The 25603-nt window shown below is 40.6% G+C and overlaps 1 protein-coding gene across 11 annotated transcripts in view; it reads left to right on the plus strand.

Annotated features, from left to right (window-relative positions):
- Positions 1 to 18271, plus strand: part of kifc3 (kinesin family member C3) — a 69269-nt gene extending 50998 nt beyond the window's left edge. For 9 of the 11 annotated variants that reach the window (XM_055007086.1, XM_055006878.1, XM_035948269.2 and 6 more), the window contains 10 exons: positions 694 to 875; positions 2400 to 2504; positions 3990 to 4120; positions 6025 to 6148; positions 7061 to 7190; positions 8999 to 9228; positions 9301 to 9447; positions 10347 to 10476; positions 11536 to 11681; positions 16842 to 18271. In XM_055007086.1, the coding sequence (XP_054863061.1) occupies positions 694 to 875; positions 2400 to 2504; positions 3990 to 4120; positions 6025 to 6148; positions 7061 to 7190; positions 8999 to 9228; positions 9301 to 9447; positions 10347 to 10476; positions 11536 to 11681; positions 16842 to 16850 (1334 nt within the window). In that variant the 3' untranslated portion in view covers positions 16851 to 18271. The remainder of the gene's footprint in view (positions 1 to 693; positions 876 to 2399; positions 2505 to 3989; positions 4121 to 6024; positions 6149 to 7060; positions 7191 to 8998; positions 9229 to 9300; positions 9448 to 10346; positions 10477 to 11535; positions 11682 to 16841) is intronic. The other 2 variants (XM_055006961.1, XM_055006995.1) reach the window with 2 other exon arrangements.
- Positions 18272 to 25603: the final 7332 nt, after the last annotated feature.

Here is a 25603-nt window from a genome sequence, read left to right on the forward strand (position 1 = left end):
AGAAAACCTCCTGTAAAAACCAAGAAATTCACTTCTTAGCACATTGGAAGGGAGTTTTCAGGTTGAACTGCAGGCAGAGAACAGAGGAGCAAGTGGTTGGAGATCCATTCAGCATGCTGAAACATCTTCTACAGATGATGAGCAGAGTAGAGAGGACACATGGAGATAGAAAAAGATCTACCGGATGAGGAGACAAAACAACCAGAAAGAGACAGGAAATGACAAAAATAAGACACAAAATGACACGAAAAAGACACAAAACAACAAAATGAGACACAAAAGGACATATCAGGACCTAAAACGTCAAAAGCAAGACCTAAAATGACCGAAACGAGACTCCAGTGACCAAAATGAGACACAAAATGAGAAACTAGACAAAAAAATAAAGAGACAAGAGTCTATTTTGTACCTAAAATTTGTACAAAATAATCTTAAAATCTGTCCATAATCACTTAAAAGCTCATCTACAACGGCTCAAACTTTGGTCAAATGATAAAAACTTGAATAAAATAAACGCAGCAGAAACAGTGAACAGAGGAGCAGGTTGTTGGAGATCCATCCAGCATGGAGAAACATCTTCTATAGATGATGAACAGAGTAGAGAGAACAAGTCTGGAGAGGCTAGCTAGCTAGCTAACTAGAACCAGGCTAACACACTGCCTCCCTCATATGCTCCTGTGTTTGGTTTCCTAGGTAACATCCGTGTTTTCTGCCGTGTCCGGCCGGTCAGTCAGGAGGAGCAGGACTCCGCCGACGCCAAAACCATGCTGAGCTTCGACTCGGATGACGACGCCATCCTCTACCTCTCCAACAAGGGCAAGATCATGACCTTCGAGCTGGACAAAGTGTTCCCTCCTCAGGCCACGCAGGAGGAGGTACCTGCTGCTCAACGAAGCAGACTTTTATTTTGAAACATAAAACCAAAAACACCGTCAGCATAGGGTCTCTGTCTTTTCAAACACCTTTGTTAAGTTATTCTTTTTTAAAGAAAATAATGGTTTCTGCTTGTTTCAGGAGCTCCTGTTAGCTACAGATAGTTCCCTCTAACTCCTGTTAGCTACAAATAGTTCCCTTTAACTCCTGTTAGCTACAGATAGTTCCCTCTAACTCCTGTTAGCTACAAATAGTTCCCTTTAACTCCTGTTAGCTACAGATAGTTCCCTTTTACTCCTGTTAGCTACAGATAGTTCCCTCTAACTCCTGTTAGCTACAAATAGTTCCCTTTAACTCCTGTTAGCTACAAATAGTTCCCTTTTACTCCTGTTAGCTACAGATAGTTCCCTTTAACTCCTGTTAGCTACAAATAGTTCCCTTTAACTCCTGTTAGCTACAAATAGTTCCCTTTAACTCCTGTTAGCTACAAATAGTTCCCTTTAACTCTTGTTAGTTAAATTAGTTCCCTTTTTACTCCTGTTGACTACAAATAGTTCCCTTTTTACTCCTGTTAGCTAAAATTAGTTCCCTTTTTACTCCTGTTAGCTAAAATTAGTTCCCTTTTTACTCCAGTTAGCTAAAATTAGTTTCCTTTTTACTGCTGTTAGCTACGAATGGTTCCTTTTTTGCTCCTGTTAGCTACGAATAGTTCCCTTTTTACTCCTGCTAGCTACGAATGGTTCCCTTTTTACTCCTGCTAGCTACAAATAGTTCCCTTTTTACTTCTGTTAGCTAAAATTAGTTCCCTTTTTACTCGTTAGCTAAAATTAGTTCCCTTTTTACTCCTGTTAGCTACAAATAGTTCCCTTTTTACTCTTGCTAGCTACGAATGGTTCCCTTTTTGCTCCTGTTTGCTACGAATAGTTCCCTTTTTACTCCTGCTAGCTACGAATGGTTCCCTTTTTGCTCCTGTTAGCCACAAATAGTTCCCTTTTTACTCCTGCTAGCTACGAATGGTTCCCTTTTTGCTCCTGTTAGCTACGAATGGTTCCCTTTTTACTCCTGCTAGCTACAAATAGTTCCCTTTTTACTCCTGCTAGCTACAAATAGTTCTCATTTGGCTCCTGTTATCTACAGATAGTTCCCTTTTCACTAGCTGCAAATAGCTCCATTTTTGCTCCAGTTAGCTTCTGTTCAGTCCGGCCTGCTAACCTCCATTTGAACAGTGTGGAGCTTTTATTTTTATTGGGAGCTAATAATAGCCACCTGAGGCTAATAGCAGCAATCAGGGCCTAACTGTAGCTAATAGGAGCTTTCTGGAGCTAACCTGAGCTAAGAGCCGTCTGCTAGCATTATAACAGCAGCAGCATGCTAATTAAACATGATATTATGAATAAAATCTAAATGTGTGGGAAACAGGATTGTAAAGGAAGCAAAAGTCTGTTTGTCTTCTACATTCATTCATCTGCCTCCACACGTTTACCTTTGGTCTTACCTGTGTGTCTGCTCTCTGATTGGTCCGTCAGGTGTTTCAGGAGGTCCAATCACTGATCACGTCCTGCATCGACGGCTTTAACGTTTGCATCTTCGCCTACGGACAGACGGGTTCTGGGAAAACCTACACCATGGAGGTGGGAAGAAAACTGCTTTAATTCAGCTGCAGAAAAATACAGCTAAAAACACAAAATCTTTTAGGAAAAAACACATTTTTGGTTCAGGTTTCCTAGATCAGTGGTTCCCAACCTGTTTGGCTTGGAGCCCCCCCTATAAGCTGCACCCCAGCCCCCACCCCCAACCAAAACCACCCCTTAAGTACACTACAAAACATATGAGGGAAGTTATTGAATTGTGTTACTAATAGAAAATTCCCTAAAATTTTACAAAAATAATATTTTATATCAAACTAGGGGTTGTACTGTGATGAGGAGGAGAGAGTTTATGGCTGCAGTAAATTTGGTGACACTACAATGCATAAGAGTTAATTTTTATTTTTTTTTTTTAAACTGAAAAAATCCGTAAAATTATGAAAAAAAAAATGTAATATCAAACCAAGAGTTGTAGTATGATCAGCAGGAGTCAGTTGCTGGCTGCAGTAAATTTGTTGAATATTTGTGTCTCTTCTCTCTTTGCAGCGGTTTTGCATTTTGCAGATGGTCCCTGTTCACTCGTTCACAGCCAGCTGCTCATAGACACCAATGTTATTTCTGCAGCTACTTTTGATTAAACTGGACTTGTAGCACATTGTCTACCTTACAACGATGGAAAAGAGGCATCGTTTATTTTTACACAACGTATATTTAATGAGTTATTGATGCTGGAAGTCCGAATTTGTGAATATCTTTCCGACTTTACCAAACTGTGTTTTATTTCCTGACGTCGCTGTAATTCTCTGGCTTCATGCTGTCATTTACGAGCATTTCACCACAAATAACATAATTCTGTCTTGTCCTTTAATAAAACCAAATTTAAGGTAACTCTCGAGGTATAGCCGGAGTTTTTAAGGTACTGATGAATCTTCACCTGTTCTGCATTTTTCAGACATCGTTCCCGTCAGTAATTTTCTATCTGCACACAAACTAATGAATCTGGATAAACTCGAAGCCAACCTGAAGAAAGCGTGGAGAGAAGTTGAAAGGTCAAGGAGGTGTGGCCATCGAAGCAGCAAAGGATTTTTGAAGAAAGACCAAATAAATGTGTTTTAAAAATGTTTTATAGGTAGACTTGTGATGACACAGTGAGTCTGTTACTCTGATTTTATCCAGAATGTCAATATCTGCTTTTTATAACATCACAGCCTCAGAGCAGACAAAGCATCGTCCCCCCTCAGATCTCTGGCGCCCCCCCTGGGGGGTGCAGACCCCAGGTTGGGAACCACTGTCCTAGATGTTGGGTCAATGTTGTTTTTATTTATTTATCTTTTTGCAAGCTTCACAAAAAATGCTGCTAGATTCAAGGTCCACCAAGACATATGTTTCAGATGAAGTTAAATTAGAGAAATATCAACTGGAGCTGCTCTCTTAAGTCGCATACTGCGTCTAGATAGTTAACTTTACACCTGCTGTACTGTAGACTGTCCTAGAACACACCTGTAAGCTCCGCCCCCCCATGTGTTTTAGGGCGTGGCCGACGATCCCGGCATCAACCAGCGAGCTCTGAGGCTGCTGTTCTCCGAGGTGACGGAAAAAGCTCCAGACTGGGACTACAAGATCAGCGTCAGCATGGTGGAGATCTACAACGAGACACTGCGGTGAGGAAACATCTGAGATGTTCAGGTTTTGCAGAAAACTCACCTCAAAACTCTGCAGCTGAAGCTTTAAATCGCGCCTCCATGATTTACACTGTGGCCCAAAAGTTGGTTCTCCCCAGGAAAACAAAGCTCAAGACTGAAGATGCAACAGAACTTTCAGTGTTTTATGGAATGTAGGAGGCTCTAGAGTGTGGATGGTTCTATCTTCTAGAGTTGAGATGTATCATGGTGGTCAGTGGTGGACTGGTAAAGATGTTCAGGATTCCCCAACATTTCCGTTCCAACGAAACGTCTTCAAGAACCTACAAGATCTTTAGTAGAAATCAGATGTCCAGTCTCTTGGAGAATAGGTGAAAACTTCTTCAAGAACCTACACCATGTCCCAAAGGTTTGTTCTCCCCAGGAAAACAAAGCTCAAAGACCAGTATTTCAGTCTTTCGGGCATGGAATGTACGAGGTTCTAGGGTGTGGATGGTTCTATCTTCTTGAAGAAACATGTTCACGAACCTACAAGAGCTTCAGTTGAAATCAACTGGACTTCTCTGGTAGGTTCTTGAAGATGTTTTCACTTCTCATCTTAGATTCTCTATCAGAGAAGTCTAGTCTCTTGGAGAATAGGTGAAAACGTCTTCAAGAACCTACATCGGAGAAGATCCAGTTCTCCAGTCTTTAGGAGTCAGAGTTCTGGACTTCTTTGTAGAAGCCAGTCTCTTCTCCTTCTGCAGTTTGGTGAGTCGTGGGGTACATTGCATCTTAAAGCTTTCAGCCCCAATGTTTCTGTTAAATAACGATGCTCAGAGCTCTTAGAAACATCTTCTCCAAGATTCTACAGCCTCTGACTGAGACGCTGATATGACTAGAGTCTTTTACCCTCAACTGTTCTCAGCAGATCCTTGGTTCTTAATCCAGATGGACGTTCTGAGCGAGGCGAGTCTTTGAAAGATCCTCCTTTGTTGTTCCTTTGCCACCACTTCTGCACCCAGTAGATCCTTCTGCCTACGCCTTCAGCTTCCTGATGACCAGTTTCTCCTGTATTTCAAAGACCAATGTTCTGTTCATGAATCTCAGACTCTGAAAGAAGAGCTTTTCCATCCTAACTCTTGCCCATGGTAGCAATGCTTCCAGAATCTGGTTGTGAGTGGAATGTATGTCACTCAGACAAGAAATTTATCTCCTGGGATCTGACATTTTGACCAGACGAACAACCACACAGAACCTGATGGACCAGGTGGATCCAATCACACATGTTGTCTAGAGGGGAGAACCAACTTTTGGGGCACGGAGTGAACATCTGAGACATTCAGTCCAATTCTTCCTGCTCGTAGTTACACAAAACTGACCTCAGACTGAAAGCTCTGCAGCTAAAGCTTTAAATCTCGTCTCCATGATTTAGTAGAAGCTCTCAGATCATTCAAAAACATGAATAAACTTTATCAGAATTAACAGAAACCAGCTTTTTAATGCGACTTTGAACCTGAAATGATGAGTTTTAGGTTTAAAGTTAGCAAAGAATCGACTTTTATTCTGAAAATCTTCAAGGTTAGAAGATAAACAGGGAACTGTTTCCAGCGGCGGATGAATCCAGCAAGTGTTTATGTGATATTTGGCTGAGTTTGTGCCATCGGTTACATAAATGTGGATCATCAGTCCAGCTGTTGTGTAACAGAACATCTGGATGACAGTTTTGGCAGAACTCTGAGGACTCAGGTCGGATTAGGCTCAGATTATCTGTGAGCTCATCAGTTCCTGATATGAAACCAGGATGGACTGGAGCCAAAGTTCTGGTTTTATTCTCTAAAACATGAGAAATGAGCTGAAGGAAGTTCTGAGACTGGAACCGAATCAGTTCTGGTTCTGATCCAGGGTTTTGTCTGCAGGCTCTGATCTTCTCTGTTGTCCTTCAGGAACCTTCTTGGTGAAAATCCGACCGACAAACTGGACATTAAGATGAATCCGGATGGCAGCGGACAGCTTTACGTTCCCGGACTGACGGAGATCACGGTCCAGAGTCCAGAAGACATCAACCGGGTACGAAACCGTCCACAGCTGGTCCTGCTTCAGATTTTATGTTAGAATTTATAACCAATTTATTTTTTCTACATATGCAGAAGTTAAAGTTAAGAAATTATCAAATTTTATTCTTAAAATATATTTTAAAAAAGCGTTTAAGTGTAGAAACTTTTTAAGTGCGATCTTAGAAAACAGGCAGAATTTGAAACCAGTTTTTGAACCATTTCTGATATTTTATTGCAGCTGAAGTAAAATGCATGAAAAAAATATTCAACAAGAAGCTGAATTATTCTAAAAACCAGAACAATACAGGTTCTCCTGCTTCAGGTGGTTTTATTTCACAATAAAATTTAAAAAAACAGAACACAGCTCATCGATTAGAGTTTTATTTTATACGTTAAAAATGAAAAAGATTTCCTGGGATTATCAAGAAATTATTCAGTTTTTAACTTAAAATATTGCAAAAAAATTCCAGAAATGTGTTTCACTTTGTGTTTATAAGTTAAATCTTAGGAAAAAAGGCAGAATTTCACACAAATTTTTGAATCAACTCTCTTATTTAATTGCAGTATAATACATGAAAAATCATTAATGGAAATAAAAACCAAAAGATGTTGAGCAGAATAAAGCAGCTCTGGTTCTCCTGCTTCAGCTCATCACTCTCATTTTATATGTAGTATAACAAAACAGACTATATGTATATAGTAGTATGTAGAAGTTAAATTAGTAATTATTCAGTTTTTATCTTAAAAAGTGCAGAAATTTGTGTCACTTTGTGTTTTTAAGTTAAATCGTGGAAAACAGGTGGAATTTGAAGCCAGAATTTGTTTTCTTAGTGCAGCTGAATTGAGTAAAATACGTAAAAAGAATCCGAAAAAGAAAGCAGCGGTTCCTGTCAGTGATTGGCCGTCCTGTCTCACCTGTCCTCAGGTGTTTGAGCTCGGTCATATGAACAGAGCGACGGCCTGCACCAACCTGAACGAACACAGCAGCAGATCCCACGCCCTGCTCATCATCACCGTGTCGGGATTCAACGTCGCCACGGGCAACCGGACACAAGGTGAAACACACACACACACATGTAAACACACACATATAAACACACACACACACACACACATTCCTGAGGACCTGAACCTGGATCTAACCTCAGACAGCTCAGTTTTGGTCTGAGAAGATCTATCCCTGTGAGGACCAGACAGGTTCACAATTTCCAAAAAATATCCACAAAATCATCTCCTCAGTGAAAAGATGCTCTAAAGTTTCAGAAATGTTTGTGTTGGACGGGTCGGACTGTAAATGAAAGGGACTAACGAAAACCAGGACTGGATTGTAAAATAAATAATTGGTGTTGATTATTGTAAACGTGTATTCTGCTCTTTATCTGTTGTATAGAAGGATTGTGTTAGTAGGTTTGATATTGTTACAACATTGTTTCAACATTGTACCTTTGTAGGGGCAACAACACAATCTTTTAGTTGAACCGCTACAAACTTTAAAATAATTTGTTTAGATCAGAAAGTAAAATACTAGATTGTTCGTTGTTCTTTTGTCGTTTTGTGCTTCATTTTTGTACTATTTTGTCTTGTTTCTGTTGTTTTTTGTTAGACTTTTGTCATTTGTCTCATGTTTTTGTTTTGTTTCTCATTTTTGTCCTTTTCTATTTTTTTTGTCTTGCTTGTGTTGTCTATTTTTTATTATTTTGTTTCTTTTTTGTAATTTTTTTGTCTCATTCGTGTAATTCTTTGTCGTTTTTGTTTTTTGCTTGACTTTTGTCTCATGTTTTTGTTGTTTTATTTTTTTTTGTCTCGTTTGTGTAATTTTTTTGTCTTGTTTTTGTCCATTTTTTTGTCATTTTGTAATTTTTTTTAGCAATTTTTTTGTCTCTTTTTTGTTTTGTTCCATGTTGTTTGTCTCGTTTTTGTCATTTTGTGCCTCATTTCTTTATAAATATATTGTCTTGTTTTTGTTTTTTGTCAGACTTTTGTCGTCTCATGTTTTTGTTGTTTCGTTTCTCGTTTTTGTCGTTTTGTGGGTTTTTTGTCTCGCTTGTGTTGTTTATTTTTTATCATTTTGTTTCTTTTTTGTCATTTTTTATCATTTGTTTATTTTTTTGTCGTTTTTTCCATTTTTTTTGTCATTTTGTTTTTTTCAAGCAATTTTTTGTCTCTTTTTTTGTTTTGTTTCATGCCATTTGTCTCATTTTTGTCATTTTGTGCCTCATTTTTCTAATTTGTCTCGCTTTTGTTGTTTTTTTGGTCTGACTTTTGTCATTTGATTTCTTTTTTGTTGTTTTGTTTCTCGTTTTTGTCATTTTGTGTGTTTTTGTCTCGCTTGTGTTGTCTATTTTTTGTCTTTTTTATCATTTTATTTCTTTTTTGTCATTTTTTTGTTTTGTTTGTGTAACTTTTTGTCTTGTTTTTGTCCATTTTTTTGTCATTTTTGTAGAAATTTTTTGTCTCTTTTGTTTTGTTTCATGCCGTTTGTGTCTTTTTTGTCATTTTGTACCTCATTTTTAAATTTTATCTTGTTTTTGTTGGGTTTTTTTTTTTTGCCTTTTTGTCGACTGTGATCTGGAAGTTGTAATGTGTAAATGATAAACTGAGGCTGAATGTTGATGAAACTGAATTTATTTTTCTTCATAAATTTCAGGTTGTTCCTGATGTTTAGTAAAAAGATTATTCCTTAAATGTGAACATTTCTGCACTAAACCAAAGGAACCATTAGGAGTTGTGGTTATTTAGAGGTTATTATGCTGTGGTTTTACTGGTTTTACTGGTTTTACTGGAGATCAGACTGGACTGGATGATTCTGACTCTCCTGCTTCAGACTGATCTCCAGCTTTAACCTGTCCTCTGTTCCGTCCAGGTAAGCTGAACCTGGTGGACCTGGCCGGCTCGGAGCGGATCGGTAAGTCGGGCGCTGAAGGAAGTCGTCTGAGAGAAGCTCAGTGCATCAACAAGTCTCTGTCGGCGTTGGGTGATGTCATCAACGCGCTGCGAGGAAAACACTCCCACGTCCCGTTCAGGAACTCCCGGCTCACCTACCTGCTGCAGGACTCTCTGAGCGGAGACAGCAAGACGCTCATGATGGTGCAGGTGAGTCCAGGTGAGAGTGTCCAGGTGTCCCCGCTCTGAGCTGCCGTCTCATTGGTCCTCTCACCTGTCCAGGTGTCTCCGCTTCCCGCCAACATGAGCGAGTCCGTCTGCTCGCTGAAGTTCGCCCAGAGGGTCCGCAGCGTGGAGCTCAGCGCCTCGTCGTCACGGAGACACGAGAACTCGTCCACGTCGTCATCGCCGACACACGACAGCGTAGAGGTAACGATGTCACTTCCTTTTTAACACCTGCTTCATAATAAAAGCATGAAACCGACGATCAGAGCTGCAGTTATTTAGAGACATTCAGGTCTGATTTTTAATCACAGTAGCAGCTGGATGGAGCAATAATCAATAATTATACCTTTAATTAATCATTACATAGGACCAGAACAAGCAGAAAACTGAAGGATTTAGCAGATAAAAATCTAAGCTCCACGTATGAATTTAGCACAACCGCTAAGATTTTTTTTGTCAGTTTTTTTGCTGAAATCACATTAAAATAATTTTTTAAGCAACAATAATCTGCTCACAAAACTGTGAAAACCATAAACATCAAGATTTTGACTTTTATTAGCTATATATATATATATATATATATATATATATATATATATATAAATATAAAAAAGATTTTTATTTGTGTTTTTAGAATACAGGATTTTTTTATTTTATTATTTTTCTTCGAAGCTGAAATTAAATAATAACAAATAATTATAAACAAAGATCAATAATCAAAATATATTATATATAGTTATATTTAAATATCTCACATTAATATATGTGTGTATTATAATGAACTGCACTATATATTATGGTGTAATGCTAAACAATTGCTTTTCTATTAATGAATGAATGAGTAATAAATTTAAATATCATATAGTATTCTAGTATTCAATAAAATGAATTAATAGTATAAATAAATTAAATAATTATGTTGAAAATACATAAAAAAAATTATAGAAATAACTAGTTTTATATAAAGTAAATTTTAAATATAAAAGAAAATAAACTTTTATCTCTAAGATTTAGAAATAAAGATGTATTGATTATCTGACCTGTTGACCTCTAACCTGTTGACCTTTGACCTCTGACCTTTGACCTCTGACCTTTGACCTCAGCTGGACTCCCCCCCGGTCACCCCCGTCCCCCTCCCCATCTCTCGGGCCAGCAGCGCCGGTTCCACTCTTTCCTCGGCCTCCAGAACTCCCAGCAGCTCCAGGAGACGCTCCCAGTCCCAGCTGTCCACAGGTACACAACGCAGTACTACATACAGCAGTAGTAGTAGTAGTAGTAGTAGTACATGTACACACATATACAGACACACTAACTGCTGCTGAGTTTTTACCTTCATGTGATTTTAATTCAACTGATTTGAACTTTCCCTCCAGAAACTGCAGCAAAGTTTTAATTAACTCAGAGTTTAATATAAATTCACTTACTTACATCATAGACTGAAAATAAAATAAAAATAATTAAAGCAAATAGAAGTAAAAGAACAGTAAACTGTGAAGTTGAAATAAGAAATAATGGATCATTTAAAACACAGAATCAATGACTTGTCGTCTAAAACTGAACTGATGAGTTCAGATTTTAAAACAGCTTCAACAGAAACCACAAGAAGATCAGAGTTTTACCGAGTTTTACGTTAATTTGCTTTAAGTACAGGAGGTCCTTGACTTACGTCCTGCTTCCGCTGTAAGTCAGAACTCTGGTGAAAATGTAACCAAATCCATTCCATGCATCACGATATCCATCAGTTCTTCATAAAGTTCTGAATACCAACGACTTCCATGCATGTATGAATCATTTTACTAGAAGGTAACAGAATATTGTCTCATTTTTGTCATTTTGTGTCTTGTGAGTCTGATTTATGCTGGGAGCCATAATGAAGGGCAAAAAGTTAGTGAATGCAGCACAATCCAAGGTTGCATACAACCAGAGAATGGAAACAAAGCTGTCTTATAGCGCCGCATGACGACGTATTCATCCGCTCGTCAACTAGTTCTGATGTAATGACGAAACGCCGTATGTCGAGGACGTTGTAAACCGAGGACCTCCTGTATGTTAATCCAAGAGATGGAGGAAAAATGGAGTTTTTTTCTTTTTGAAACAAAGAAAAACTTCTATTTCTAGAGTTTGTCGTAGAACGAATGAGGCCTGAAGGTTCTGCAGTGAATCTAAAACTACTCTGAGGTTTTTATTGATATGATTCATGTGTTCAGTAACTGATCATTAATCTGAGGAGGTGCATTTTGGGAGATGTAGGCGACCAGAGCAGGTGTAAATAATACCAAATAACTCCTGCAGGTCTGAACTGTAAAGGAGGAATTTTCCAGGAAGAGCCGCTGTCAGTCTGTCCTTCTTCTTCTGTGTCCTCATTCTGTGGTCTGATTGGTTGGTTTGCAGACAGACAGGTAGACAGAGCCAGCCCATTGGTGGGGGACGGTGGGCAGGTAGGTGGGGGTGTATGCTGATTGGTGGATTAGCTTTGGCATGGAAGCTGTCGGCATGGCATGGCGCCCCTCCCTCATTAACACTCCCCACCGCTAACCAGGAGCTTCAGGCTGGGTGGCGGCTCCACGGCCGCCTCCTGCTGCTTGTGTCGCCTGTTCGAGTCCCGCTGTGGTCAAACTTCTGTGGAGGACGAGTCACAAGGAAACATTTCAGTAAAGTTCAGCTGGTTTCATCCATTTCCTGTTCAGACAGAAGTACAGGATGAGTTAGTGGAAGATTTAAGCTGAAGAATCCACAGTGGGGACGTCTGCAGCATTACAGAAGTACTAAAAATAGAAATAAACAACCATGAAAAAGTATTTACCCCCCACCCATACAGAGATCTTCTGTTTTTGAGTTTCTCACACTTAAATGTTCCAGCTCATCAAACTAATATTCATATTTATTAAATATCATACAGTAATAACCCAAATAATGCCATTTTAAATGATGATTTATTGAAAACTTGTGAAAAAGTAATTGCCCCCCTGGACCTAACAACTGGTTTAGCAGTAAAAGTTCAATGTTTGTTCCATCTTTTCCATCCATGGAGGAACATTGGTCCACTCTTCTCTGTAGAATAGTTTTAATTCAGTCGCTTTATATGGTTTTAGATCATCAGCTGATCTTCTGAGGTCTTGAACCAGCATCAAGTCCAGACTTTGACTCCAGAACCTTCATTTGGTTCTTGTTGAGCCACTCAGAGGTGGACAAGTTGATGTTCTTTGGGTCTTCGTCTTGCTTCATAAACCATTTATGTTGAGCTTCCAGTCCTGAACTTACGGTGGATGTTCTCCAGGAAGTTCTGATAGAGAGCAAAATTCATGACAAGACTATTAACACTTTTATAAAAGTCTTTTAATAAGACTTTTATTGTAAACACCAGATGTACCTGTCTCCTTAGGGCTGCTCTGGGGGTTCAGGCATATGGGTTCTGTAAAGCCTCTTGAGACAATTTGACCTGTAATTGGCGCTATATAAATAAAATTGAATTGAATTGAACTTTCATGTTCTTTTAGATCAGTAAAGGTTTGATCTTTAACTCTCCCATGGATCCATACCCTCCAGAGTCTTCCTCATTGTGGAATCATGTAGACGGACCTTAACGAGGACAGTGAGGTCTGCAGATCTTGAGATGTTCCTCTGGGTTCTTTGTGACCTCCTGGATTAGATGTGGATGTTCTTGGAGAAATGTTGGTATACTCAGAGGTTTACCACTGTTCCAGAGCCTTAGTAATTGCTTTGGAACCCTCCAGACTGATGAACGTCAATGAGTTCATCTGTTTTTGAATCTCCTTAGAATGTTTCATCATGTGCTGCTTTCTGAGACCCTTTAGCTGCTTCACAATGAAGACAGGTTCTATTTAGTGATGTTTAGGTTCTACCAGCCTGGCAGGAATCATGTGAGTGTAGATGGTGAAACTAAACCCAGATAACAATTGACTTTGGTAGATTGGTAGCTAAGGGGGGCGATTACTTTTTCACATAGGACCAGAATTTTTCCTTCAAAAAGTAAAATCATCTTCTAAAAATGGCATTTTGTGTTTTCTCGGGTTATCTTTGTCTTACAGTAAAACAGTTTGATGATCTGAAACATATATGTTTGACAAATATGCAAAAATATAAGATTTCTGTGGGGGGGCAAATACTTTACCACAGTGCTGTACGTACTGCTGATGTTCTTCTCCAAGTAGAATCCATATGCTGCACAGACTCCTCTGAATGTGGAAATAAGAATATTAGAGTTATTCTATTAGTAGGAAAACATGGATGTTGATACGTCCATGAATAGAAAATACTGTTATTAAAAATACTGTTTGTAGAAATAAACGCCTCGTACCAAGTAATTTAAATGTCCAAAATATTCAGAACACAGAGGTTTAAATGCCTTGATGTTAGCCTAGCTTAGCACAACAATATGTTTATTGTCACATACTGAGGGATCACAGGGCATGAAGTTAGTGGCTAGCCATTTCCAGGCTTTGTGCTAAGCTAGGCTAAACACGTCCTGTACGTCTGTCTGTCCTGTGATAAAACTAATAGAAACAACAAGAGGTTTTTTAACTAATTAAAACTGAGATCTTGAAAAAGAGACAGCACAAGTGAAGACGCTTTCCGTTCATCCAAGACTCTTCTTCAGTTCTGACTGAGCGGTGGGGAGCTTCAGGGATTTATTGGCACCAGTTAATGACCAGAGACTCTCAGCCTCCAGGTGCAAATGTGGGTCAAAGTGTCAGGCAGGGTTAAGGATGTTAATGATTAAGCTAATCAAATAATCAGACCTCTTACTGTTTACTTTTCAGGCGTCACTCAGACTACAGTTAGCAATCAGAGCACATTTAGCTAGCAACGGGCACCATGACAAAGACTCCTGTGGCGGTTAATGACCTCCAGCCAGACCTCCATTTATTTAGGATGCGCTGTCTATGAGGACATCATCCCTCAAACCCAACGACTAATGGAACCAGACTGCTGTTACAACAAACATCATGTTCATGGTTAGAAATAGAACTAGAAAAATGTCTCTAAACAGTCGAGGCCTGAGAGTCTGGGGTCATTAGCGGGTCGTTAGCGGGTCGTTAGCGGGTCATTAGCCGTGTGAGACTCCCCACCAGTCAGTGAGGACTGAAGAAGCTTCCTGGATGAAGGTGAAACGTCTCCAACACCCATAAAGAGACGTCCACTGTTCTACTGGAGCTCTCAGGACTACCTCACGTGGAGGACTGAGGGTCTCCAGGTGTTCGTCTTTTCCTTGTGGCTTTGCAGTGTGTGGCTGTTGTCAGTGAGTTGGTGTCTGGATGAAATTGTTCCCCTTCCTCACTCGTCCATGCTGCTCTGTGTCCTGGCTGGACGTCCTGCCGATGGACGGAGGATCGGAGGTTCACTGAGTCCACGTCTGCTCTGATAAATCTGAAAACACTGTTCCAACTCAGGTGTTTGAGGAACTAATGACGTCCAGCAGCTATCAAAACAAAGTTTAGGAGTGATGTCAGAACTTTGGCTCTGAGTTAACCAGCAGGTAACCATAGCAACAGTACAGATTCTTCCAGTTGTATTAGCTGTTAACGAACAAGTGATACCAACAGAGCTAGAGGAGGATTCTGGGACGTCACAGGTGTCCTTATGGACCATAGTAACGGACATCATGTTGTCCATGTAGAGGAGATAAGAGACTCCCAGGTGTCTTCTTAGACTTCACAACTTCCAGGTGTCCAAGTAGAGATACTGGAGACTTTTTGGTGTCCTCATAAACCACAGTGACTCACGGTTGTCCCTGTGGAGACGACAACGGACTCCCAAGAATCCTCATGGGCCATAATGGTCAGGTGTCCATACAGAGACGATGAGACTCTCAGTTGCCATGTAGAGACAATAGGAGACTCAAGAGTTCTTGTAGACTGGACTGACTGTCAGGTGTCCTTATAAGCCGTAATGAATCCAGGTGTTCCTGTAGAGAAGATAACAGACTCTCAGTCTTCTTAGACCTCACAACTTCCAGGTGTCCCTATAGAGATATCGGAGACTTTTTAGTGTCCTCATAAACCATAATGACTCCCAGTTGCCCCCGTTACAACAACAGATTCCCAGTTGTCCATGTAGAGACAATAATGGACTCCCAAGAATCCTCGTAAGCCTTAAGGACTGTCAGGTGTCCATACGGAGACGATGAGACTCCCAGTTGCCATGTAGAGACAGTAAGAGACTTAAGAGTCTATGTAGGCTGGACTGACCATCAGATGTCCTTTTAAACCATAATGACTCATGGTGTTCATATAGAGACAGTAACAGACTTCCAGGTGTCTTCTTAGACGTCACAACTTCCCGATGTCCACATAGAGATATTGAAGACTTTTTACTGTCCTTATAAACCACAATGACACCCAGTCGTCCCTGTTACAGTAACAGACTCATGGTTGTCCATGTGAAGACAGTAAGAGACTCAGGAGTCCTTGTAGGCTGGACTGACTGTCAGGTGTCCTTATAAACCATAATGACTCCTGGTGTTCACGTAGAGACGGTAGCAGATTTCCAGGTGTCTCCATAGACCATAATGACCTTTAGGTGTCCATGGAGATGGACTATCAGACTCCAGGTGTCCTCAGAGACTAGGACGGTATCAGGTGTCTTCAGAGACTAGGACTATCAGGTGTCCTCAGAGACTAGGACTATCAGGTGTCTTCAGAGACTGGGACTATCAGGTGTCCTCAGAGACTAGGATGGTATCAGGTGTCTTCAGAGACTAGGATGGTATCAAGTGTCTTCAGAGACTAGGACTATCAGGTGTCTTCAGAGACTAGGACTATCAGGTGTCTTCAGAGACTAGGACTATCAGGTGTCCTCAGAGACTAGGACGGTATCAGGTGTCTTCAAAGACTAGGATGGTATCAGGTGTCTTCAGAGACTAGGACTATCAAGTGTCCTCAGAGACTAGGATGGTATCAGGTGTCCTCAGAGACTAGGACTATCAGGTGTCCTCAGAGACTAGGACTATCAGGTGTCTTCAGAGACTAGGACTATCAGGTGTCCTCAGAGACTAGGACTATCAGGTGTCCTCAGAGACTAGGATGGTATCAGGTGTCCTCAGAGACTAGGACTATCAGGTGTCCTCAGAGACTAGGACTATCAGGTGTCTTCAGAGACTAGGATGGTATCAGGTGTCTTCAGAGACTAGGATGGTATCAGGTGTCCTCAGAGACTAGGACTATCAGGTGTCTTCAGAGACTAGGATGGTATCAGGTGTCCTCAGAGACTAGGATGGTATCAGGTGTCCTCAGAGACTAGGACTATCAGGTGTCTTCAGAGACTAGGACTATCAGGTGTCCATGTAGGAACAGGAACACACTCTGAGGAGGAGGAAGTTGTCTTCTCTGTCCGGTCTTTTATTCTCAGATGTCAGGACGACTGATGTCCTCGCACGGTTTCCTCCTTATGGGGACACCTGCCAGGTGAGACGTCCTCAGAGCCTTATTTCCGTTTGTAGTTTCTGAAGGACGCAGCAGTATTCCCGGTGAGCCAGAGCAGAGAGGAGACATGTTTTCACATCTATCAGGGTGGAGGACGTGCTGGACGTAGTGGACAGTGAGGAGTGGACTGCTGGCTGACGGTTTGTCTCTCTGCAGGACGACTGAAGCTGACGGCCTGAGAGACGCTGGAGGACGTCCAGGCCGGCCAACACCTCGAGGTTCATCACCTCCTCAGCACCACGGAGCAAAGACTGCTGGGAACTTTCCTGAGTGAACTCTTCCTCTGTTGCCAAACGCTTGGATTGCTGTGATCCTTCAGAAGTTCTCAGCTGCTCCGTCTGGACTAACGTCTTTCTGTCATTTCCAAAAATCAGTATCTGCTTTCCAATCTCAGTATTTTATTGTTTCTTTGTAAAGTTGCACTTTATACTTTCAGATTATTTTCCAGATGTGGTTGCTTCTAACATCTGCATCGATGGTTCTGTATTTATGTTTGACGCTTTAACCTCCATTTCTGCTTCATTCTGATGGATGTTGCTTGTTGGCATTTTTTAGGATGATTGTTAAAATTTTGGGATAAAAATTCAGACTTCTGACTAAAATGTCTGAATTTTTTCCTCCAAAGAACTGAGATTAATCTTTTATGTGTCTTGAATCCTCTTGTCTTCTGTCTCCTCTCTGTTAATCTGTTTCATTTGGTTTCATTCATTTCTGGTGGAGGATGCAGACACATTAAAAACTACTGTTGGGGATCTTAAAATAAAAAGAAAATCAGATTTAGGATTTAAATCTCTGAATTTTCCCCAACAAAACAATGAGATAGTTTTTTGTGTGTCTTGAATCCTCTGCTGCAGTCTGTCTGTCCTCGACCTGAACCTTATTTTCATCTTTTATTTTGTTTTGAGTTTTTTTTTCTTTCTGGTCGAGCATGAGGGCAGGTGAAACATCCTGGAGATTAAAAATTCAGATTTCTGACTGAAATCTCAGATTTTTTTTTTTTTAAACCTTTTTTTCCGTCTGCTTTTGGTTTGGTTTTGGTGGAGAATGCGGACAGACGACACGTTTTAAGAATTGTCACTACATTTTAGAGGTTTTTTCTCCTACCACTGATAAATCTCATGTTTCCATGTATCTTGTGTCCTCGTCTCGTTTCCGGAGGCTCCTGACCTCCTCTGTCCAACAGGGTACTCCGCTGACACCAACGTGAGCAATACGAAGAATCTTCTCCTGTTTGTTGTTCCAGTCTTCTTCTGCTAATGTGGATGTTGGTTTTATTTCACGCGGAGAAGACAAACCTTTGTCTTCCTTCAGCATGTTGAACAAAAAGATGCTGGAATGCTCTGAACTCTCCTCGACTCTTTCTTGTCGGCTGCTGTCAGACCACAGAGCTGATGTGTAGCCGTCGCCCGGTGCTGAGCGTTCAGAAGGAAACGTTAGCTGTAGTTGTAGAAACCGGAATGCTTAGAAAGCTGCTGTGTTGTTGAGCTGATGATCAAACTGTCTGCCTGCTTTGTCTGCTGTAGATTTCTACAGCTTGGTTTTTTTGTATTTCCTTTTTAATAAACACAACAAAATAGACGTAATAATGTTCTCATGTTGTCTTATTTCATGGACAAACAACAGTTTGAGCTGTTTTTGTTCAGATGTCTGTCTGTTTGTGTTTTGATTATTGGTGGGACGTGATTAAAAAAGTTAATCTCTTTAACCCTCCTGTTGTCCTCACTCACAGACACCAGAAAATATTGTTTCCTTGTCTGTAAAAAATCCAAAAACTCAGCAAAAAAATCCCCCAAATTTCTGAAAATTTGGATAACTTTCAGGAAGAAAATTTTAAAAATTCCTTAAAAGTTTCCCTTAAAATCCCCTAAATTTAGCAAGAAAATCGTCCTGCAGGTCAAATTGACCCATTTTAAAGTTTGAAAATGTGGAAAAAAATATATTTTCACAGTGAAACTGCTGATGTCCACATTTTCAACATTTTGGGGAAATCTTTGAACATTTTTTGGTGGAAAAAGAAAGAAATGCTAAAAAAGTTTAACATTCACCAAAAAAAATCTGAATGTTCTTAAAGAAAATATTAGAAGTTTTACTGATATATATGGAATCACTTTAGATATTTTTAGGATTTTTTTTGAAGATTTTTACTCATTTTTTGAAAATATTTACAAGAATTTTCCTGCTAAATTTGGAGGATTTTTTAAAATAAAACTTTTAAGGGAAACTTTCAAGGAATTATTGGAATTTTCTTCTTGAAAGTTTTGCAAATTTTCAGAAATTTGGAGAATTTTTTTGCTGATTTTTTGTATTTTTTTCAGACAAGGAAACAATATTTTTTGGTGTCCGTAAATGAAGACAACAGGAGGGTTAATCTTTATTTTTAAGAAAGGGACAATGTACATGAATCAACATTTTAACAAATGTAAGGGCACCTGAGTTAGCAGAAAAGCTAGTTTCCATCAGTCGTCCCTCCGCCTGTTGGTAATTGACATCCTAAAATAAATAAAACAACAATAAGAAAAGCACTGTATAATACAAGTTAAAACGTGTTACGAATCAGTCGATCAATGTTCACATCTTTGGTTATTAACAAGCCATTTCTTGACATTAAACTTGAATGATTGAAATGATGGGCCATCGGGAAGATTTTTAAAAGAAGACCTCAATCAGGTGAACCTCCCACTGGACTCTGGAGGAACCGTTGTGATGGAGTCCAGGATCTGGGGAACATCAATCACTGACAGACCAGAGAGATGCTTTGTTTCTCTGATGGCTTAAAATCCACAAATCTGATGACAAATGTATTTTACCAAGCTGAAACATTCTTTTAAAATATCACAAAAAGTCTGAAATAAAAAGTGGCTTAAAGTTTAATTCGTCTGACTTTAGTATGTTGAAATAAAATGTCACAGGATAGTATTTCATTAAAACCCGAAAAATGTCGAGATGTAATATGATGCAGAAAATGTTCCTGGAAATGTGGTAGTATAGTAAAATGTGAACACATCAGGGGAGTGTCTGCTCAGGAAACCTTTTAAATATACTATGTTCTAAATAAAAATGTGATTCAGAATGTGGTGTGTACTTTGTTGTAAAAAGAGACAAAATGTCACTGTATAGTATGTAGTAAAAATGTCAAAACGTCACAGTGCAGTATGCTGTAAAAAATGTCAGTATAGTATGTCATAAAAACATCAAAAAATGTCATAGTGAGAGAGGTGACCTTTGACACGGAGGAAGATGGACGCTAACTAGAGAGTCCCTGATCGGACCCCTCGATTTTACCTCAATTCGCGATCTAAATTCAGCTTCTCGGTATCAAACTACTAATATTTGGCAGTCATAGCGTCTTATGTTGGAGTGGTAACTTGTTTTGGAGGGAACAATGACGACCAGGAATGCAGCCGCAGCTAAACAAAATGTGCGTGCTAGCAGTGCTAGTGCTAGTGCTACTCCGGGGCTTGCTAGCCTAACCATGGACTCAGGCGTGCTGACTGAAATGCAGAACTCCTTGCAGGAAGCCATCGAAGAAATGGCAGGAGTTGGACATCTTTTGACGACCCTACAAGCAGATGTGAGCAAAGTGAAGCAGGCTAATACGAAGCTACGCAGTGACATGGACGGGGTCCTGGAATGGCTGGATGAAGCCAAGCGCCGTGTTTCTGAGCTGGAGGATGATAACAGGCAGCTTCGCCAATCTGCAGATAAAAGCACTAAAAGATGTGAGGAACTCCACCGAGCAATAGAGGATGCCGCCAACAGAGACAGACGCCAGAATTTGCGCTTGGTTGGGTTGGTTTGCTCTCAGCTCTCGTAGGAGGCGGTCGCACTTTTCCTTGCTCCGCTATCTCTGTTCCTCCCTACCCTCATGTCTCCCTGCTTGCTGCATTTCTTCGTCTTCGTCTCGTCTGTCTGACTTGGAGCGATCGCTTGGCACTGGACCTTTCGAAACACCAATCATAGAATTGATTAACTGGTCTCTCAACGCAATTGACAAGATTGTCGCCACAAAGAGCACAGGCCTAGGGGAGCCTACCTGCCCGGATGGGAGTTTCGCCTCTGGTTACGTGATCGACGCCTGGGGGAAGTGGAAGGGGATCATGTGCCTGGCACCCCTATCCGTGGAGGATGTGGAAGATGTTTATATATTCGGATTTATGATGACAGGCCTGCTGATAATTGGCTTGTTCACTGGCCTGAACTTCTGGAAAATCAGGAAGACCGCAGACAGAAACGACGTCCAACTCTGCTGGTCTATGCAAACAATCGGATCACGGCTGCCGATGCTCGGTATGACGAACTCAATCGTAAGATGAACAATTTGCTTGGTGTGACTGTTGATTTGAGTCGCAGATTGGAAGCCATCAGGGTGAGAATCGCTACAGCTGAGGTCTAAAATTGTTGAGAGCAGTAGGGGGAAGGTGAAATTACTTCTCTCCCGCCCAAACATGAGAATAACTGATTACATTCTGGCGCCCCTGGAACAATAACAAACTCCTCTGGAAGTTTCATGGCCAAGAGATAGCTCTCCTAAACCCCCCCCCCACTTTCCCAAGGACACCTGTTGACTTTTGGACCGGGCCAACCGAGGACGTCTCCATAGCAACCTGCTGTGTTATCACGCTCCCACCCTCGCGAACTGAGACACCAGAGGTCTGAGACGGAAGAAGATGGGCTACACACATACACAAACATTCAGACTCATGAACTGAGGACTGAGCTAAACATTCACACACATTCCCATATCCACCATCCCCCCCACCTCCACAAGCTTTCCTCACTATACACAGGAGCCAGGAATCCATGCAGTAATTTGCTGCACAGGAACCAGCTAACTGTGCAGTGCTCCCCCCTCCACACCCCACATCCTTATCCCAACTATCCTTGTCTAACGTCATGCTTTGCCTGTTTGCGGGTTTGTTTTTTTTAGGTTCCTTCTCAAATTGAATTTCCCAACATTGGAGGTTTCATTTGGTACAATGAGCCTTTTTTTTTCTTTTACCCTCTGCTATCCCTACCCAGATCCCAACATGTCCTTTTTCTTTTTTCTTCAAGAAAGGTGCGTGCAGCACTGCGCAGCAGCCGGAGCTGTCATTGGCAGGCAGCTCGATGAAATTTCGTTGTATATGAAAATGTGCAATGACCAATAAAGATAAAGATTGATTGAAAGAGAAGATGGAAAATGGCAAGATAGAGGTGTGTGTGCGGAACATAATGGCAGAGGCGCTTGTTGTTCAGCTTGACCCAGTGCAGCTACAGTGGGAGTATCGCAGCCCTGTAGCGATGCCGGAGGACCACAAACCCCCGAGGCCAGTAATCATGACGTTTCTGAGTTACTCGGAAGGGTAGAAGTATAGAAGGAAGGAGAGTGTCATCTGGAAAGGCTGCAAGCTGTCATTTTTTCCTGACATGACCAGGGAAACTGCAGAAAAGAGGAAGAAGTTCAGTGATGCCAGACAGAGGCTACACAGCTGGATGTGTGCTTCACCTTGACATACCCAGCAGAGTTATGGTTTACGTGGAGGGGCAAACAAGTGAAGTTTACTGCCCATCGCCAAGCATAGCCTTCTAACAACGATGAGAAGGACACAGCGGAGGAACTGCAGCTTTAAAGGGAATTCTGGACGCCAAACTCTGCCACATGTGACTTGTGTTTTTGGATATGGACCTCCAAGACAGACTGATGTTGGGGTCTTTTTTGAATAAATACTTATTTTCTGCAGAGGTAACTGACAAATACTGTCACTACAGATAAGTTGTATTTACTTTATGTTTTTGGTTATATTTATATGGCCGTTTTACCATATTTGCTTTATAATTATTACTAAAGAAAAGCTACAATAGGTCGGGGGGGATCTCTGGGGACGACCACTTGTGAGTCACATGGGCCTGTTTATGGGAGGGTTCTCTAAACAGAGGGGTTGCTATGGGATTAGGAACGTTCATGCTTATTGAATTATTTCAGTTGTTTGTTCTTAAAAATAGCTTTGCATCGTTGTTGTTTGTGTTCTTTGAAAACATAATGGCACATCTTATTTTTGAGTTGGAGTTTTCATTGGCAGCTATTACAATATGTGTATTTTATGATGGCTAATTGTTTAAGAATAACATCCTGGAATGTGAATGGACTTCAAAATCCTGTAAAGCTGAAGTTTGTGGATGACACAACTGTGGTGGGTCTCATCAGTAACAGCGATGAGACACAATACAGGAGTGAGGTGAGCAACCTGGCCAGGTGGTGCAGCACCAACAACCTCTCTCTGAATGTGGAGAAGACAAAGGAGATGGTTGATGACTTCAGGAGAGGACACACCCAGCATGCTCCTCTCAACATCAACGGTGCGGCTGTGGAGAGGGTGAGCAGCACCAAGTTCCTGGGTGCGTACGTCTCAGAAAATCTCTCCTGGACCAGAAACACAACATCACTGGTCAGGAAGGCACAACAACGTCTCTACTTCCTGTGTAAGCTGAGAAGAGCCAGTGCCCCGCCCCCATCATGTCCACCTTCTATAGAGGCACCATGGAGAGCATCCTGTCCAGCAGCATCACAGCGTGGTACGACTCCTGCACCTCCTCCTGCTGCAGGACCCTCCAGGGCGTCGTGAAAGCAGCAGAAAGGATTGTGGGTGTCTCTCTCCCCTCACTCCAGGACATCTACAGCACCCGCCTCACTCCCAAAGCACTAAGCATTGCAGGAGACCCCACACACCCATCCCACAACCTGTTCAGCCTGCTGCCATCAGGGAGGAGACTGAAGAGTCTGAGGACCAGGACCAGCCGACTGAGCAACAGCTTCATCCACCAGGCTGTCAGGAAGCTGAACTCTCTCCCCTCTCTGCCCTCTCTACCACCCCCTTCCCCCACATACACAAACTCTGGTCAATAACCTCTGACCTGCACTGTAATAGCACATTCAACCATCAAGCATATTTGCACTTCTTGGACTGTTACTTATTTGCACTGTTCTGAGTATTCTGCACTAAAATCCGTCACTTTATCTCATAGTCATGTTTACATTTCACTCAGTTCTGCTTTTCTTAGTTCTTAGTTGTTGCTCGGCTCTACTTTAGCTTCCTTTGTTCTTTTTTGCCCTTTAATATCTTATTTTCTAAGTCTTTATTTAATGTCTACTGTTGCACTAAGAGAGAGGAGCGAAATTTCGATTCTTGGTATGTCATGTACATATTGAAGAATTGACAATAAAGCTGACTTTGACTTTGACTTTGAAATGTTTAACATATCTGAAATCACAACCAACTCAATTGGCATTTATACAAGAGACTCATCTATTGGATCCAGAGGTACTAAAATTAAGGAGAGATTGGGTGGGGCAGGTTTTTCACAGTTCATATACAAGTAAAAAGCATAGGGTGGCTATTTTGGTACATAAAAAACTTAATTTTGTAATTGTAAATGAACAAAAAGATTCCGAAGGTAGAATGATATGTTTAGAAGCAAAAATCTATGAGATTAATATTAATCTCTGCAATATATATGCCCCCAATATAGAGGATGCTAATTTTTTCTTTCAAATAAGTAAAATAGTTGGAGACATATCAGGTGACTGTACAATAATTGCAGGAGACTTTAATCAAGTGTTAGACGCTGCATTAGATAAGACCACTTTCTCCACAAATAAATCAAAAGACAGAATGGCTGTCAAATCAATGATGAAAGATCTGGGACTGGTTGATGTGTGGAAAGAAAGGGAGTATACATTTTATTCACATAAACACAAATCACATTCTAGAATCGATTATTTTTTAATTAGTAGCAATTTGGTTGAAAATACTTCAGATTGTACCACAGGACTAATAGCGTTGACAGATCATGCTACAGTGCACCTGGGTATGATTCTGGAACAGGAAGTAGTTAGAAAGAGCAGATGGAGACTAAGTGTGTCTTGATTACAAAACCTTGACTTTCTTAAATTATTGGAAGATGAGCTTGATAGTTTCTTTGAACTTAATATAGGCTCAACAGAAAAGATTGGTACAGTTTGGGAGGCATCAAAGGCCTTTATGGGGGTAAAATTATTGCCTATGCTAGCAAGCAACAGAGAGAACAATCAAAAAAGATTATAACTTTGGAGATGGAGCTTAAAGAACTGGAGAGGAAGTTATCAGCACATTACACAGATACAATATTGAAGCAAATTTGTGATCGAAAGCTACAGATAATTGAAATATACAATAAAAAAGTTGAATATGTCCTATTTAGACTAAATAGCAATTTCTATGAGAGTGGAGAAAAAGCAGGGAAACTTTTAGCCAGGCAGCTTAAAAAAAAGAGGCTCGCTGTACTATACCTGCCATTAAAGATGACACAGATGTACTGAAAACTAGCACTGGGGATAGAAAGAAAGTCTTCTTAACATTTTATTAGAAACTTTATGAATCACAACTAGTACATGACAGACAAAAGTGCAATGAATTCTTTTCAAAATTTAACTTGACAGCAGACCAACAGAAGGGTTTAGATGAAAAAGGCCATATCCTTAATGAAAGTAGGAAAGTCACCTGGATTGGATGGATTCCCGTCAGAATATTATAAAAAATTAAAGTATAAATTGGCTCCTGTTTTAATTGACGTTTACCAAGAATCTTTTTCATTAGGAAAGATGCCAGAAACTTTCAGTGAGGCTCTTATTTCTCTTATCTACAAAAAGGACAAAGATCCCACTGATCCAGGTGGTTTCAGGCCAATGAGTTTGATTTACGTTGACTGTAAAATACTGACTAAAGTTCCTGCCCTCAGGATGGAAAAAATATTACCATGTTTGATTCACTCTGACCAAGTAGGCTTTGTGAAGGAAGAACACCATCCGATAATGAAAGAAGGCTTCTGCACCTCATATGGCAGAGCAAAAATAATAGTGCACCATTTGCTGCTTATCATTCGATGCCCATAAGGCCTTTGAT

This window comes from Amphiprion ocellaris, chromosome 1 (genome assembly GCF_022539595.1).
Source record: "Amphiprion ocellaris isolate individual 3 ecotype Okinawa chromosome 1, ASM2253959v1, whole genome shotgun sequence".
NCBI classification, from domain to species: Eukaryota; Metazoa; Chordata; class Actinopteri; family Pomacentridae; genus Amphiprion; species Amphiprion ocellaris.